General features: G+C 41.3%; 1 protein-coding gene across 1 annotated transcript in view; it reads right to left on the bottom strand.

The window, feature by feature from the left end:
- ANKRD28 (ankyrin repeat domain 28) overlaps positions 1 to 17482 on the bottom strand; it is a 123599-nt gene extending 106117 nt beyond the window's left edge. Inside the window, exon 1 of the mRNA XM_064444327.1 lies at positions 17371 to 17482. Coding sequence (XP_064300397.1) covers positions 17371 to 17397 — 27 coding nt within the window. The 5' untranslated portion in view covers positions 17398 to 17482. The remainder of the gene's footprint in view (positions 1 to 17370) is intronic.
- Between the last annotated feature and the right edge of the window lie 237 nt (positions 17483 to 17719).

Here is a 17719-nt window from a genome sequence, read left to right as displayed (position 1 = left end):
CCCAGCAGGCTTAGCAGCAGCAGGTATTCACAAGGATATCTGCCCCCAGTAATCACAGTTCACAAGTAGGTATATTAACATAAAACTAGTATCATTAATATATATGTCCAGCTGTGAGCTGAGTTGATTTGGGGGGAGGAGAGGATGTGAGGGGGTAGGAGGATGGCCATACTGTTTCCTTAGTGACTACCTATTTACCAAGGACTACCACTCAGAGGAGCTTCACAGGCAAATGAAGCAGTAACTCAAGCTGTTTCATTATGAATCAGCAGAATTGTCAGAGATCGTAGCAAAAGCATTACACCATTTTTAAATAAAAGTAGATTCAAAAAAGATTTAAGAGCACTCCTGCTGTTCAATCCTACTTAATGATTTGCTATTCAGAAAAAAACCTTTGAGCTTGAACTGTTCTCTAGCATAAAGCAAGAGGTGAACTAATGAATCCACAAGCCTGGAGAATTGTGAATCTATGAAGCATCCCAAATGACATAGTGAAAACACATGTTGATGCTCTGATGTTCACACCATTATTAAAAGTGAGAAATTATCAAGGCAGAAGAGAAGGAAAATCCTCTAGAGATTCCAGAAACCTTTACCTCCATGTTATTGCAGTGTGTGCACATGCATCTCTTCAAACAATAACTGCATATACAAAAAGCCATATCAACTTTAAAATTTCTTATGATATACCTGGGATTGACAGGGTTTAAAAAAAACACATCACCAAACAAAAACAAACTACTGCAGCTCAGACATAGTTTTTACAGTGCTCAATTTAGCTTTTACAGTTCTTTTTGTTAAGTACTTCAGAAAGAATTTCAATTTAAAACTTTGTGAAGAAAGCAAAGCAAGCAGAAGATGAATTCTGATCTGACATTAAGAGGACAGATAAAAAGGTAGACAATAGCATTAGTCCTTAAGCTCAGGAACAGATCTTTAAATACTATTTTGCACATCTTTTAGCAAGGCAATTATCTGGATAAAAATAAGGCAGCGTGCTATGAGTCACAGCAGTTCATATACAAATCAACCCATCAAGAAAGTTCATAACCAAGACAGATCTTTTTAAGAGCATACAGCTACTTTTCAAAAACACTGTACTTTAATAAGACCAGAAAAAAGTAACGCCTTCCAATCTGAACAGATGCTTGTCACATTCAAAGAAGTAGTTACAATTCAAGAAGTGATGTTCATACACATTAAACACCAAAGAAGAAAACACAGGTTCAGAGCTATTTAAGTCCACTTTTCTCCATAGTAGGCTACCTCTCAAAGGTTACAGCTTGGCATCACAGAAACCTTAGTACTTGAAAGACAAAAGAACTGAAGACTTAAAACCCCTCAGATTATTATGAGGAAACAACAGTTTAAAATGTATATTGGGTAGAGGGAGGAAAGAATCACATACTTTAGGTATCTGCCAAGGAGCAATGATTAGACTTGATCAATAGTATTTATAGGATAGCAGAGTGACAGCTGCTGAAGGAATCTTGTACCAACACATCACCTTCAAGAATCTGCTTTTTAATTCATGGGATTTAATCATCACAATTTAATCTCCACGTGTTTGTTTTTAACATTTCCAGTCAATCTAACGTAAGGGTGGGAAAGACAGGAAGAAAGTCTAAAATGCTCCTAGAAAATACTGTGAACCTGCACATCCGTCAGAAAGAATGATGAAACATAAACCCTATTTCAAACAAAATATGCATTTGCAAAAGGAAATTAAGTGATAAGCATAAAAAGAATGCCTACTGGAAACATTCAGCTCATGCACTAACAGGAACAAATCATCATAGGTAAAATCCTCCTTGGAATAGTTTCCCCCCTCCGAAAGGAAAGCAATGCATTTTAAAAGAATACTTTTAGAGTAATTTTTTAAAGGAAAAATGGAAGTGCATCCAAATGACCTCACTGGATATTTAATGAGGAAGTGTTTTAACACATATGGAGTAACAGTGCATGTGGTCGTTTCTCTACTACCAGGGCCAGTAACACAAGCAGTAGTTGTCACCTTAATCCTTTTGACTATGTCTTCAAAAGGCTGTTTTAAAAAGAGGCAAAAAACCCATAGCAAAATACATGGAATAAGCAGCTCTTTGAACAGACTTAAGAGCCTGCAATTTCATACAAAAATTTCCAGCACTGCAAATGTACATGCTTTTTTGTTTTATCAGCCTTGAGGCTATTGTTAGAGGACAAAAACATGGCTTTAAGGTGGGACACAAGAAGAGTCAGAATCAACTATTTACCTTGGAACAAAGATGTTAACTGTTTCCATACAAGCTTTTGACGCAGCTCAATGATCTATAGCTTTTATTTTCCCAAAATGCAAGCTCTAGAAGAGATCTGGCTGGCAGACTCAGAGGCACATTTTCAGCATACAGATCTAGCAGCACCTCACCTTACAAGAGGCCCAAATCAGTCAATCACAGGTCAGATACCCAAGCAGACACATTATTTGCATTTCCAGTTCAGCGTGGTTCCATGGGAAATGCAGAAGATACTTCCACACCTTACAGGACTTTCTTCCTCCAGGGAAGACAGCAGTTGCTTGGACAGGATGCACAGCCCAACAGCCAAACATCTCCTTTACCTGCACCCTGCCAACTGCTTAAAGCTTAAGCCATGACTGTCACTTGCATATGAACACAAGAGGAAAATAGGCTTTGCTACACACTGTGAAGAAGTGCTGTAGCTGATCGCACTACATCAACACAGCCTGCAAAGGAAGGGAAGTCAGGTGCCTCTGGCTCCCAGAATCTGGTCATCTTCTCTAGCTGGTCAGAGGACTGCCGTGCATAAGAGCACAACTTATATTGACCACATCCTGCTGAACTTACAAGGAAAAAAGGATTTTTACATGGCAGACTAGGGAGTAAAAAAATGTTTAAAAAAGGGGTGTGGAAAAGAAATGTTAACTGTTACAGCTAAGAGCACCTGCATGGTAGATTAAGACATTCCCGGGAAAATTAATCCCAACTAAGTAATGCCATCAATCTAAAGCAGATCACTTAAACCAAGACCATGCTCATTTATAGTTAAGAGGCCTTACTAAACAGAATTCACTTCTGAAGCACATTCGGTTACTTTCAAGTACCTAGATGCAGTGCTCTTGAAAAGTAAGTAAAATGAGTCAGATTTTTCCTTCACAGACAGGAACACAAGGAGAATTGTGCCATATGAAAATTTAATGTTTTTCACTTCTTCAGGGGTGAGGAGGATAGAGGTCGGATGGGAAAAGGTTGCGAGATGACCTTCCAAACATAGAACCAAAAAGTAATGTGCACTAAACAGGGTGTGATTGAAAACAACCGAAATCTGAGACAAAAGAACCGCTCTAACCCTATCAAATGAATATTCCAGCGAACATACCACATCTCTCCACAGAAGCAAAGCAGCACTGGAGCAATTTCTCTTCCCTCAGTCCTAGACTGCTCAAATGCCACCACAGGGAGGAGACAAGGAACCACCACTAAATGCTTGTGAAGAATATACACCACCTCACCAGGTATACCCCTCTTCAGAACAGGCAGCTGATTGCTTTACTAACACTTTTTCAACTAATTCCTACCAATGTTTAGATGAAGGGCAGACCCAAGTCAAATCAAAGTGAATTATTTTGGTTTCTGTTTTTGCTTTTTGGGTGCATCTAAGTAGCATGCGATAATCTTTATGATGCATTAATTACTTCACATTTATTACTTCTGCTACAATTTTTAATTCATTATTTTATCAGGGCATTTAATAAAAACAGAAGAAGATGATTTAAGTTGTTTTAATTACATGTGCCGCTAATTAAAAAGCTTCCAGAAGTGTCTTGAGTTAAGCAGTCATTGTATGAAGGAAATATTATGGACAGTTAGTGAGCTGAATCAATCACATGGGGCTGGTCACAAAGTCTCCCAGAATTTTAGGGTTAGTACAGTTCTGTTAGACTTCACTTCATAAGACAAGTTTTTATTTTCCCCACCTTCTTCTGGTTTTCAACACTGAACAAACAGCGTAAGAGTAACTGTAAAGAAAACATCATTTGTTCCAGAAGGGGCTACTGTTGTCTAATGCTGCTTTCAAACCGTGAACTTTCACAAGCTTGTTCCAAGTGCTTAGCTCATAACTTCCGTCCATGAAGCAGTCAGAATTCAATCCTCTGGCAACAAATATGTACTACTGATTATATTTTTTGAATGCAAATAAATGCTATACTTGGATTTTAACAAGTTATGTTAATTGTTTCCCTAATGTAATTTTTAAATTAAAAATTCCCGTCCCATTCTCTACATACTCAAGCTGAACATTCCCCCAAAGTTCCCACACTCCACGCCAATAAACCACACTGAAAATAGATTAACCTTTTGTCTAGTCTTATCACTGAGAACCTTTGTACAACATAATACAAAAAGCACAACAAAAAGTACTCAGTATCTCTTATAAAATAGGGAACATTAAGTACAGAATAGCAAAAAAATTACCATAAATGTAATTTAATTTACAAAATTGAATGTGATTTTTGAACACTAATAGTCACATAATACAGTTCTCAAAACTTTGCATACTTTTAATAACTTTCATTTATTTCGGTATAGCAAATAAGATTTGCTATTTTCTCATATTCCTTCCTCTTACAAAGAAAATCTAGGATAAGATACTTAAGTAGCTTGATATTTGAGAAAGCTTACCTTTCTTATTAACACTTTGCAAAATACTTATTTATTGTCAGTGTGTTTTTCCGCCCCATCCATCCCAGTATTCATTTGTTTATGTTTTACACTTTTGTGTCACCCATGTGTGTTTTGACACCTACTAGGAGCAGCCCTGACACTATCCTCCGGTCACCTGCTCCAGAGCCCACAGCACAGACAGCTGACCCACTCATGAAGCAGCCCCTGAATGACTGCCTCAGACTTTTAGGCAAATATTAAAAAAAAGTAAAATTTAAAATGGTACTGATGAACATTTTCAGGAACAAGCATGAAACAGAAGCTGAAATCTGACTTTTACTTAGTCTTCACTGCTTGCTTCTAAAATAAAAAAATAATAGAAATAAGGCCTAAGGGCCCTGACTTAAATCTTCCATAACATTTGCTTTTTAGCTCAAAATACTTCTATCAAAGATCTCATAACAAACATACAGGTGATAGGTAGACAACTATTTATGTGGAGACTGTTCAGTGCAATTTTATTATACCCTTATTTTCCAAGATAATTATTCCCAGTGCATTCTTACAGTCAAAAGACATGCCCAACTTTTTTTTTAACCATGCTTTGTAGTTAATGGCGATTCAAAATGCTATCTCTTCCAGCTGCTGATAAAAATATTTGCACAACCAATGCATTTATGTTGTGGTATCCATACTAGGTGATATGTGGGATATAAAAAAAAAGTTTATTTCATTATAAAGTCTATTTTCTATCTTAACTTCTTATAGAGCTGAGATGAAAAGTTTTCTTCCATTACAGAAAACTTAAGTTTAGACTGACATGCTTCATTAATTACTATTTGTAGAGAAGTGGCCAATTACTATTTTAGTTCATTTCAACTTAGTAATTTTTCTACAAGTGTGTTTTCTTATTAGAAATTTCCCTACCCCAAGCATGTATCTCTGCGCAGGGAGATAGAGGGATCACTAGTCACAACAGGCATACCTCCAAGCAGTCACTGGATGGTGTCCAAGAATTAGAGCTGCACACACAGAAGCGTACAAGGGAGTTAAGAAGTTGAAGGGCTTTCGGTCCATACAGGTTTCTATGAGGGAAAAGGCTGCAGCAAGTTCAGACTACTTTTGGCCTACAGTTTTCAGGTAACTGGACTACCTGAACACGATCTTATACTTTCACTGTAACCTCCTGAGAAGAGATGCAAGGCAAGAGAAAGTCTTTTTGATGTCGTTTTCAGAGCTCCAGTTGTAAAACCGTGAGTAGCAGTGCACGTGATCAGCCTAAGGGGGAGAAGCCTAGGAAATGCTGCAAAAAAACTGGCACGCAGTTGTCATATGGGAGATGGGAAAAAGCTGAGGGTCCCGAAAGGCAGCGCATGTGGTAAGCAAGTATGTTACAGAAGTACTTTTCTTGTTTCAGTGTTTTCATAGTCAGTGTAAGTCAACACAACATGTTATAAATAGAAGCAGACATCCTTAAGACCCTAGGTTCTCTCACAATTAAAGAGGAATTCATGACCACACTCAAACCCAAAAACAGTCAGGACCCAGAGAAGAAAATTAAACATGCTGCTGAATTTCAAAACACATTCTAGGAAGTTTCAGGCCAACCACTTTGAAGTTACTTTCCCAGAGACAGAGGTCCAGGGCAGACCACACTTAAGTTCCTCCACTCACCTCCCAGCCCCCAAACCAAAGGACACTCACAGAAGGTGCCTCTTCTGTGATTACAGGACTTCTGTCACAAAAGGAAAACATTAGAATATGTTTGTCTGAGGCAAAACACTCCTTTCCAGTTCCTACTTAGGAAAACTTTCAAGGAACTTCACAGTCATAAACTAACTTAAATAATTTGTCTCTCCCCACCCCTTTCACCACTTTCCAAAAGAAAAGAATAAGCAACTGCTTAAGCTCAGCTGCAACTAAATATCAAACCATGACCTTAGGCAGATTAGAAGCCAGTGAGCTTCAATCATTATTGTTAGAAACTTCGTAAATGAAAAAAAAAAAAACCAAGAAGCAGCACATCACTAAAATCCATTCTAAGATTATGAAACTTCTACCTTTTCACAAAAATTTACCCACTCCACATGACTTTAAAGATCAAGGGTCATTCAGGCAAGGTACTCCATTTCTCCCACACACAGTCCTACCCTGCACCAGAAATAAAATAGCACTCAGTAGTTCTTGTACCTATATTTCCTTCTCCTATCTGTCAGCTGAAAACATAGGCCTTCACTGTGGTACATAATTTCCAAATCACATTAATTAGCCCAGTTTTGGCTGTTTATAAACCTCTAAAAAGAAGAGCAGAATAACAAGAATAACATACCCTAATGATTCTGCCAGTTCTGAACCTTGCTCATTACAGGTCATTTTCATTGTTTCTTATCTGGTGAAAAAACTAGACAGTGTAAATACACACCAAAGCAGTTGCCACCTCACTTCTGCAGCCACACCATACACTATGCAAAGTAAGATCCTGGCATTCTGAACAGGAAATCTGTGACAATACATTGCTTCACAGCCATGCTAGACACAACAGTAGGTCATGAAATCTTGACATCAGATTACATCATTCCAACAATTCCTCCTCTTTTCTTCAATTATTCATCCTACTTTTACAAATCACTTTTCCCAAAAATAAGCTGTGCCAGGCAGCATAAGGGAAGGAATAGTGGGCACTGTAGTCATGATATATTAAAAAAAGGGGGGGGAATTTTGTGAACATGTCTACAACACATGTATTTCAGAAGAGGCAATATGGGCCCCCACAGTGTAGAAGGCTGAACCCAGCAAGCATTTCTGAGATCTTTTTCTGCAGGCACATTCATTCTGTCTTTGGGTTTGGTTAACTATGGCTGACTGCTGCCACAAGACTGAGCTTCAGGCCTGGAAGATTTATTTCTGCTTGTGGTCGTTCAGGAGGCAAAGAGCCAATTTTCTAAAGAACTTACTCTAAAACGACAGTTCCAAAACAACTTTGCAACACCTCCAACCATGGCATGGAGGAGAGCACTGCTAATACCGGTAGGGCAAGCTTCCAGGAAAGGGGAACAGAACTTCTCCTGACAGTCTCCACAGACACCACTGGCATCACTACTCCTCCTGTCATTCGAACAGATACTATTTCTTCGGCTTATATAAGTTTCAGTGAAGAACTTCACAGAAGGAAACATATCTCACTGCTCCCCCATGTAAGGGGTTGGATGTCGAGACAGGAAACCAGTGTGATACCCCAAGTGCTTTTCTACAGCTGTTGCAACAGCAAAACAGAGCCTTCCAGATGAAGCTTGGGTTGAAACGTAAAGATGTAATCAACAGCTTTTTAGCTGTCACGCTAATTTTTCTGCGAAATTCTTCTACTACTTGCAGGCACAGAGTCACGAACCATGATACTCCTTTGATGCTAGTAGTTATTCTTCAATTATGTATCAGGTAAGTTTAATACTTTAATGATTACTAAAGCAGTTTTAACACATATGTAGAGCACTGCAGGAATTTTATCAACCTTCAGGTGAGGAAACCTCACAACAAACCTGTTCAAATGCAAACTATGAAAAATATCACCTTTTTTTTAAGCAATTATGGCTTGTTAATTGTTGGGAGTCTAAAAAAAAAAAGCCAGTTCACAACATGCAAAGTCAAAGCCCTTTCAAAAATAAGAGATGTGACCGCATGCAACTATCTTTGCCCTTCCAAGACAACAAATTTTATATACTTGATTCAAAACCATGTTTTCCACTTCTGGATGTAGAAAAACAGCAGAAAGCTCTCTTCCCTATAGTATTCACAATGTTAGTTCAAGACTACAGATGCTGGGAGGGTGTCCTTCCCCTTCTGTAGGAAGGTGCAGCAGGTAGAAAAAGGAACCAATGTCTTGAAGTCATTGCAAACAGAGGTCCACAGGGTATCTGGATACCTGTTGGTTTTTTGGATGATCTTTGACCATGTAGCTCTGACATCCATCAGGAGAGCTTTGCTGATCACTGATACCGACAACCTGTGACATCCTAACCATTTTTGTCCTTCTTATTCTCACTCTAGTGCTTTACAAATCCCTTCCTCACCTTTCTTTTACTCTCATTATGAAGCCTTTCTCCTCTCTTGAGCTCCATGTTTTCTGAATTAAATTGACTATTTACATCCCCAATTGCAGTAATTATTTGTTAAACTTCTGGTAGAAAGAGTAGACAAATATCTATGGACAAGACATAAAATGTTACTTATTTTTTACTTGAAAAGTTCCAATTTAATAGACTTCTCAGTCTGTGATCTAAGTAGTTGTAGATAAGAATCCTTAAATGGCTGTGTGCTTGTGGATGGAAAGAAACAGAAAATATAATATCATGGGGTAGGAGTGAAGAAATAAAGGATGAGCTGGCTGGTTACTACAGAATCAGGAATGATGCAGGACAGTAACGGCATTTGCAACCTTGCAGGTGACAGAGGTGAGAAAAGAAAGTGTTCTCCTACAAGTCCTCTGTAATACTGAAAATTATCCCCCCGAATGAAAGAACACTATTAAAAAAAAGCAACAGATAGGGCAGTAAAACAAAATACCACTCCAGGAACTGAGACAGGAGCAAAGGAAATGAAAGCTATCAGGCTGTACCAATATGGGGTTCTAACTTGGCAAAGAGACTGCACAGCAACACAATATTAAGCATAAGACCGCCTTCTATCGATCCTCATGTTTTAGCAAGCCTAGCAAGAACTGACCAGAACTCTGCAGTTACAAAGGAATGGAGGCAAGGGGTAGGGAATTCCATTAATGTGCTATTTCTGAAATGTCCTGAGTCATGGTACAAGGACATTTCAGTAATTCAGAACAATGAGTAGCAATGTAACCAGAAAAACAACATTAGCATTTTGTTTTCCTTAATTTTAACCTACCAACAATACTTTGTGAGGGGACGCTGGTGAGAGAATGAAGCATTAGCAGAGGTAGAGAAAAAGCAACAGACAGATCTGTGGCAGGAAAGAGACACTGAGTGCTCAGATTGAAAAGAAGAACTTTGCATAGACTCCATGCCCACTATCATAAGCAATGGGCAGAAGAAGCAGACAACCTAAAGATGGGACATAGAAGGAGAGATACCAATTATCCCTAACATTATACAAAACTGAGCCTGCAGCAATGGATTTAAATGACATTATGCATTAGTTACAGATTATGTTAGTACATAAATAACTACATAACTTCCTGAAAGTGGTTTTTTCCCCCTCAGTTCAGCTGTCTATAACTCAGGTAGGTCCTTCAGCTGAGCTAGGTAGATCTCTCAACTTCCTCCCTGTCAGAGGTACTAGTACAGATGGAGCTATCAAAATGTAGAAGACAAACAGCAAAATTTTGAAACAAAACACTGATTTTTTTTTTCACAATTGCTAGATGTTCTGTAGGCTCTAAAAAGGCTCTTTTTGGCCTCAATGCTTTAATTACTGCAAGTTCATTCTCATTTCATCATGCAGACTAGAATCCTTGCTTGTTGCCCCTTCTCATCCTGCATTTTGTCTTCACTTTGCCAAAATGAAAAAAAATAATCCAGAAGTACCCAAGCTTTTTTCTCTGCACCGGATGGAAGAGAAGTGCAGGATTTCAGCACAAAGTGAGAGTGAACCTCAAGTACGATTGCATGATTGCAGAATAACCAAGACCAACTTAAGAGGAAATGCTAATCAGCTGGAATTAGGAAGGCCATTAAGTGACTATTCATTGTTTGAAAGTATGGAAACATGAAACATTTAGGATGCCTTCATAACAGTTCCGGACACAGACACGAACAGACTGACCCATGCAAACAGGCAGAGTAACGTACAAACCTGAACATTCACAAAGTTCTCTTAATGTGAGTCACTTTATGATTAAGAGGCATTCATTCTTACTCTGGGGCAGGAAAGCTTCCCTCTCCACAATCCCTCTAAACTTAGTTCTGAAGTCTAACAACATAAGCTTAAGCAAAGTGGTTTGGTTTTTCTTGTTTTACCCAAACCCTCAGTTTTAGAATAAGGCAGACCTTTGCTTTACACCACTCAAATATAGTTCCAGTAAATTAGTGACAGAAGTACTTAAGTGTTCAGGCTGCCCTAAACAGGTAGGCTTTAGTCATGTAAACAGCAATCTACTTACATGGTATTGTTCACTCAGTTCACATACATACATTACTGGGGGGGGGGGGGGGGGAGGAAATCAATGAAAACCTAAGATTATATTCAATTCACAGTAAAAAGCATCTCATCATTACAGGAGAGAAGTCATGAGGTGCTTCAGCTAACAAGTACTTCCTCAATCTACAAGGTTGCTACACACCAACTATTTTGCCCGTCTTTCATTTGCGTATCACTGACAGTGCTGCCTCTAACTCTCTGCACCCACCCAGCTGGCTACAAGTCTCACCTCCCTTTCTCTCCCAGCTACTCAGTCCCACCACGCTTGCATTAGCTCTAGGTTTTCTTCTAGCTGAAATGGGTCAGTGCTGTATAATTCATCAACACCTGAGCAATCACAACTGAATTAACACAGTTAAACCAGTATATTCCCACCACTTAGCAAGACTTAGCAAGTCATTACGAAGGAGAGAAAGAATAACATTCCCTGATATTTTGGAGCTTAATATTAAGTTTCATACCTCACTTGCACAAAGGATAGCACCAAGACACCTTGTACTCCACCCCCAACAATAAAGGAAAACAAAACCCCAAGGATCAGCACTGTAAGCATGCTCCCAGCACTTAGCAATGGATAGCTTTTTTTTATTGATGTGAAATGTTTTGCGATTCATAATATGATACAGGTTATTTAAACACAAACATTATAAATAACTTTGAAACCGTTAGTCACTGTAACTAGGGCAACGAGTCTCCCACTCAATTTCCAGAAATAGGAATAGAGGAACAGAGGTAAGAACAAAGTAAGAAGTTGGCAGGAGCAAGAAAACAAATAATCAAATATTAGTTTGACCTCAGGAAGGCCCAGCTGACTAGAGAAAATAAAAGGTACAGCAGCTGAGAAAAACTAGCTGGTAAAAGATGAAGGGAAGGATATGGAACATATAGTACAAAAGATATTTAATTTCAGTCATCTTATTCCACAACCCATTTCAGTGAATGGAAACAAGGACAGAAATTTGGGATTGTAACAACCCACCTCAGACAGCAGATTGCTAGTTCAGAGTCTCAACAGCTACTAGTTTCCTACAAATATCATTGACTTTTTCATGGGTGCTAAGGAAGTCACTTCTTCATACACAAGCACACATTTGCCTCATTCCCCCCAATATTTGCCTCCAAGTAATGGTCACAAATCTTCAATGCTATCTACATGAATAGACCTTTTATATCCTCACAGAAGGCCACTGAGTTAACAGGATCTGCCATAAGGACCTGAGTTCAGAATCAAGGCTTGCTTTGTTTCTCCCCCACCTTTTTTTTTTTTTTTTCCTTTTTTTTAAGAAAAGTTTATTTTTTTGACTGAGAAAAACTGGTTGTTCACCAGTCAGAGGTTCCCACGTTATCATCAGAGAATCTGATCCACCAAAAAGAACACACAGTAGAACCAGGTTCTCTCAACATATTCTAATGGACAGGCTGGTAATTACTTTGTATAACAAGATAAATGGAGTTCAAGTTACTCAAAGTTTTCCCTCAATTAAAGAAACTTATCTTTTTAGTACATGTGAGTTCTTAGCCTGCGAACACAAGAATTAACAGTAAGAGTTAAGGTGTCTTGACAGGTATTACAACTTCCTAATTTTACTATCTTGTACACAGTTAAAACAGACTAGATGCACATTTTTAGAGGAATGGGCGATGGAGAAATAGAGCACAGAGTGGTTCTCAACTTCAATAAGATTCCTGAAAGTAATTTTTTTAAAGAACAGTAACTTTAAAGTAACTTCTACCAAAAAATACCTAAACGCATCTCATTAGTCTTATATCTGAACAGATTTTGTAGAGCAATACCATGTAATTCCATTTCCACCATATCCCTCCCTCATCGAGCAGCAGCAGCTCCTTTTCATCACCACAGGAGACCATTCCTCCTCTTAGTGTAACAAGGAACTAGTTGGGACATTTATTCTTGGCATGAATTCTAAAAGAATGATGCCTAACACTGGCAGTAATGAAAATAGCAACTGTAGAGGCATTCAGAGCGTTCACTATGACACTGCAAACATTTGTTTAACTGCCAACTGAACAAGATCCATCCTAGCTAAGAGAAAGATATAAATGGGCAATAAAGAAGTCGGTGCTCTCACCGTTCAAGGACTTTCAAGATAAGTGGTCACTCTAATATCCTCATGCAGTTGGTCACACTCCGATCCTTTCCACTCACATCTGACTTCTGGAAATAAATGCATTGCCTCAAGCACAGTTCAGTAAGATCCCATACAAATTCCTTTCCAATGCCCATCGTTATGAGCCCTAACATTTCTTGCTATTACATATTTAAGATTGAGGGAAAACAGGAAATGCATAATTAAACTATGATGTACTACAAGAAAAAAATAAAGCTTTACCAACTATAATGATGCTGCATCCAATAAACTTTGCCACAGACAGTTATATAGCTGCAAAATTAAAGAAAAAATTCAGTCAGTTTTGATCAGAGCTTCATTAATTTCAAGAAAACTATACTGAAACGTAAGATTATGCTAGCCTAAAAGACGACCTGGAGGCACATATGCAGGTAAGGCTCGTTAGGCAAACAAAATTTCACCGACTCAGTAAGAAAAACTAGGCCGTCAGTTACTCCTTAGGTGTAAGGCAGACTAACTCACAAGCCTTTGAAGCAAGAATTTACCTGTTCTGGGAAACAGTTAAAGTACCTAGAAACTATGACTGAATAGCAAAAAACCAGAAGACACTTAGCCTTTCACAGTTAGCTGTGCAGAGCTGAGAGGGCTTTTATACAGGAGACCAAGGCATACCGTTGTGGAGGCTCACAAGCAAGTTACTCCTTTTTCTTCCGCCACAAAAAAAGGTCTGATAAAACACAGTGAACCTTGACCTAAACTTTGCTTTCAATGCAGTTTCTTACGGAAGGTACCACAGTATTTCAGGAAGAAACAAAGTTTTATAGCCTCCCTCTCACTTGGCATTTTAGTAGTTAAAGCAGCTTCTTATCTAAAAGAACCTGGTGTACAAGCACTGATCTATGAAGACAGTACGAAGGCAAACTGAAGAGCAAATACCTTAATCATAAGGTACATTTACTATATTTTTCATCTCTGCCTTGAATGGCTTAACCTTCAGCAACAGAATTTGCAGATTTGCTTCCTCTGTTTTGAAACATGCCTCTCCAACATTGCACAACAAACCCAGAGCAACGAGAAAAATCTACAGCCTCTAACTTGACACTTGAATGATTGCTCTCTCTATCCCAGAGTTAAAGTTTGCTACTGAGCATTGCATTGCTCAATATAGTTCAATTTAGCTTCAATAGCAGTTTTTGCAAATATGACTTACGGCTTTTTTTGAAACCTAATACGCTTTGAAAGCAAACGTAAGTCACTTCTGAAAGTGCAACGTACACCCTGAATTATTTCAAAACTTCAAAAGATATTCCTAACTTGTAGGAGTGCAAAGCCATAAAGCTCAAGCAGCTTTAACACAAATTGGTAGAGAATGCACCTGCTGGCTGCTTGTTGTACCCAAGGAAAGGCCTGCTCTTCTCAGTGCATGAAAAACCTTTATCCTGAGTTAAACATATCAAATCAGCCTCCAATGACAACCAAATATTTGAGCTTCACAAACACATTATGCATCTTAGGACCAAAGTTTTGTTTATCAATGTGCTAAGTAAATTAAATCAACCACAAGCGGAACTGGGATTTCACCCTCTGAGCTCAGCTAAGAGCCTCAGAGCAGAATTTCTCACCTCATTGTAAGTTCTTAAGTGCTGCTTTTACACTAGCTGGCAGTAACTTGAAAAACTAAACTAAACCAAGTATAAGAAAATATAAAACTGCTTGTATGCCCCAAGTCTGCCTCCCCCCAGCATAATTCTGACATTGGAACCGTAATGCAGAGCCCTTCTACGCTATCAAAGAAAAAAAAAATCAACAGGTTTAGGTTGATTTTGGAAAAAAATTATATTGAGAATTACATGAAAGTTATGCTTTATTTAGTGGCATTTTTGTTCCAGAAAGTTGTTAACCTGACTGTTATAAGGGAAATCAGCAAATCACTTCCCTCCTTCATACTAGCTGAACAGTACAAACAACAGAGCAGCCTTTGCATTCCCCCATGAAACACCGCCACCACTGAAGACAGACAGACTCACTGCAGGGACTACAAACGCACGTGACAGTTTACTTTATTCTAAACGAACTAATCACTATGAAGTGTACAGTTCAAGCCAACAAAAAGCACGTTTTTTGAAATACTGAAGATAAACACCTCTACTTTCACACAGTGCCACAGGTTGGTTTTTATAATGAGCAGGTGGTGCTATAATCTTAGCACAGCATCTAGTCCTGAAGGCAAGACATCTTGCAGCATACTGCGAGAGAACACTGACCTGGAGGAATCCTCTGGAATTACGAAAATGGATATATTCCATGCTAATATTACTCCTCGTGATTTTTGACATTCTTAAAGAAAGCAATTTTAACAGAATTTAGTTTGTAGTAACCAATTTACCAAGCAACTGGCAATTATCCAGAAGAAATACAGCTGCTGCTAAAAATCACTCCCTCTACAAAAGCCTCTTCAAAACCAACATTCCCCTCCTCCCTCCTCTGCCTCCTTTCCCTGCCCTTAACAACCCCTTTTAAGAGAAAGACGACTTCAATTCCCAGTGTATCAGTGCACCTTTACAGATCCATGAAGCCTCTAAAAAAATCCACCTCACACTTCTGGATTAAAACTTGCATTACCACAGAAGCTGAACGCCTCACATGCATTACTCTGTCAGACCAGAGGTCCCACATAGTCCAGTATATCACCTCAGCATCAGTCAACAGAAGGATCCTTCCCAGAAAAAAAGTTCTGAAATACAGTACTTTCATGTTAACATAGTCATGATGAGTTTTCTGAGAGTTATTTCACAATGATTATTTGCAGAAGAGTTGTATTTCTTGAACAGAAGGGTTTATTTAATAGAAGATATGAACACATGTTCATTTCTGTGGAAAGCCTCCCATAGAAGAACAGTAACGAAGCCTAAAAAGAAACCAAACTCCAGGACACTAAGGTATGTCACGTTCACAGTCGTTGCTCATTCATAAATGAGGCTCTAAAAAAACATGAGACTTCACTAAGTTTACACACAATCCAGCAGGACATAAAAGATCCCAGTCCCACACTGATAAACGTTTTTTAGAACAAAACCCCAAGGGGCCATGGAACCTAAGTATAAAAAGACAGAGGTATATGCGGACTGATGATGGAAGGACCAGCAGATAAGGATGAGCTGATACTGATCAGCACAATATACAGACAGAGGATACCAGTTGCCTCACCACTGCCAAGTTTCTAGGTGTTTTTTTTCGATGGAGCTTTTTTGGGGAGGAGGGAGGGGTGGTCTTCAAGCATTACAGTCAGTTATCTGTAAGAAGAGTATCGAGGAGTCCAACAGCAGGCCGTATGAGTTTTTATAGAGAATTTGATTTAACGCACACAAAAACACGAGAAAATCCATTTTCTAGCAAGCATCTTCTTACAGGCAGCAAATTGGCAGAGCAGACCCTCCCACCTTTGTATCTTGATACTGCACAGGAGACAATAGGTAGGACAGGGGAGACACCAGGAAAGGACAGAGCAGCGAAGACAAGTATTTTTCATAAGCTGGGATGGAAACCAAAGAGTCTACCAAACAAAGAAGGGTGTGATGCGATGAAAGCAACAAGCCACTAAAGGCATGAAAAACCTTCTGGTTTGCGGAAAGGGGAGGGTGGGCACGGAGCCGGGGAAGGTACGCCAAGAGCAGTGAGAAGAAAGATACCGCAGCCGAACAAAAGGTTTTAAAGGCTTGGAAGGGAGAGGTGGTGCGGGAAGGGACGGAGAAGCAGGCGGCTCCCGGGCACGTCAAACTGCGAAGGGCAGCGCTGCCTCGCTCCGGCTCCGGCAGGGACAGGAGGAGGCAGCGCCCCTTCCCGGGCAGGCTGCCCCCGAGCCGCCGGCGGCCGCCCCCCGCCCGCTCCGCTCAGGGCACCGGGCAGCCCCTCGACCCAGCCTCCCCCGCGCTGCCCGGCGGCGCCCACAGACCTCTCCCTTCCCACAGCACAGGCGCAGGGCAGGGCCAGCCCGGGGAGCGCCCCCCCGGACCCCTCCTCACCGCTCCCGGGCCTCTCGCCCCGCTCCCGAGGCGGGGGAGCACGGCGGCCCTGGGCGGGCAGGGCGCCGTCCGTCCGTGCTTCCCTCCGCCCCGGCGGGGAGGGAAGGGAGGGCAAGAGCACAGGGCAGGCGGGCGGGGAGCCGCGGCCACCTGTTAGGCCCGGTACCTGCGCGGGGCGGCGGCCACCGAGCGGGGCTCCGAGAGCACATGGCGCCGCCCGGTGCCGCCGGGCGGCCGGCACCCAGCCCCGTGCCCGCCGGGCGGCGGCGGGCAGCAGCCATGCTGCCTCCCCCTGCCCGCCGCCTGTCACACACACACACAAACGCACGGACGGACGGGCACACACCACGGTCGGAAGGGGGCGGGGAAGGGCGCGCAGCCGCCGCGCCCGGCGGCACCGGGAGGGGACAGAAGCCACCCCCGCGCACCCACCTGCTCGCGGAGTTTGAGGAACACCATGGCGAGGCCGCCGCACCGACCGCCTGCGGCTCCGGCCACCAACGACTCGGCGCCGCTCACCGCCCCGCCCCCCCCCCCCCCCGCGCCACCGCCCGCGCGCCGGCCACGCCCCCCTCCTTGCCCGCCGCGGCCGCCGGCGCCACCCCGCGCCGGGGCCTCGTGCCGAGCTTGCGGGCAGCGGCGGCGGCGGCGGCGCGCCCGCCTGGGGCGGGACCTCCTCCCGCCCCTCCCCTCCGACACGCCCCTCCGGCCCCGCCTCGCCGCTCTCTTCGCGCTCCCTAGGAGCTTCCTGAATTAACAGCTCGCCGGCATCAAAGATGCC

This window comes from Phalacrocorax carbo, chromosome 2, assembly GCF_963921805.1.
Source record: "Phalacrocorax carbo chromosome 2, bPhaCar2.1, whole genome shotgun sequence".
In the NCBI taxonomy this organism is placed as follows: Eukaryota; Metazoa; Chordata; class Aves; order Suliformes; family Phalacrocoracidae; genus Phalacrocorax; species Phalacrocorax carbo.
Note: the sequence above shows the minus strand (reverse complement) of the source record. Positions and strands in the feature narration are given on the sequence as shown.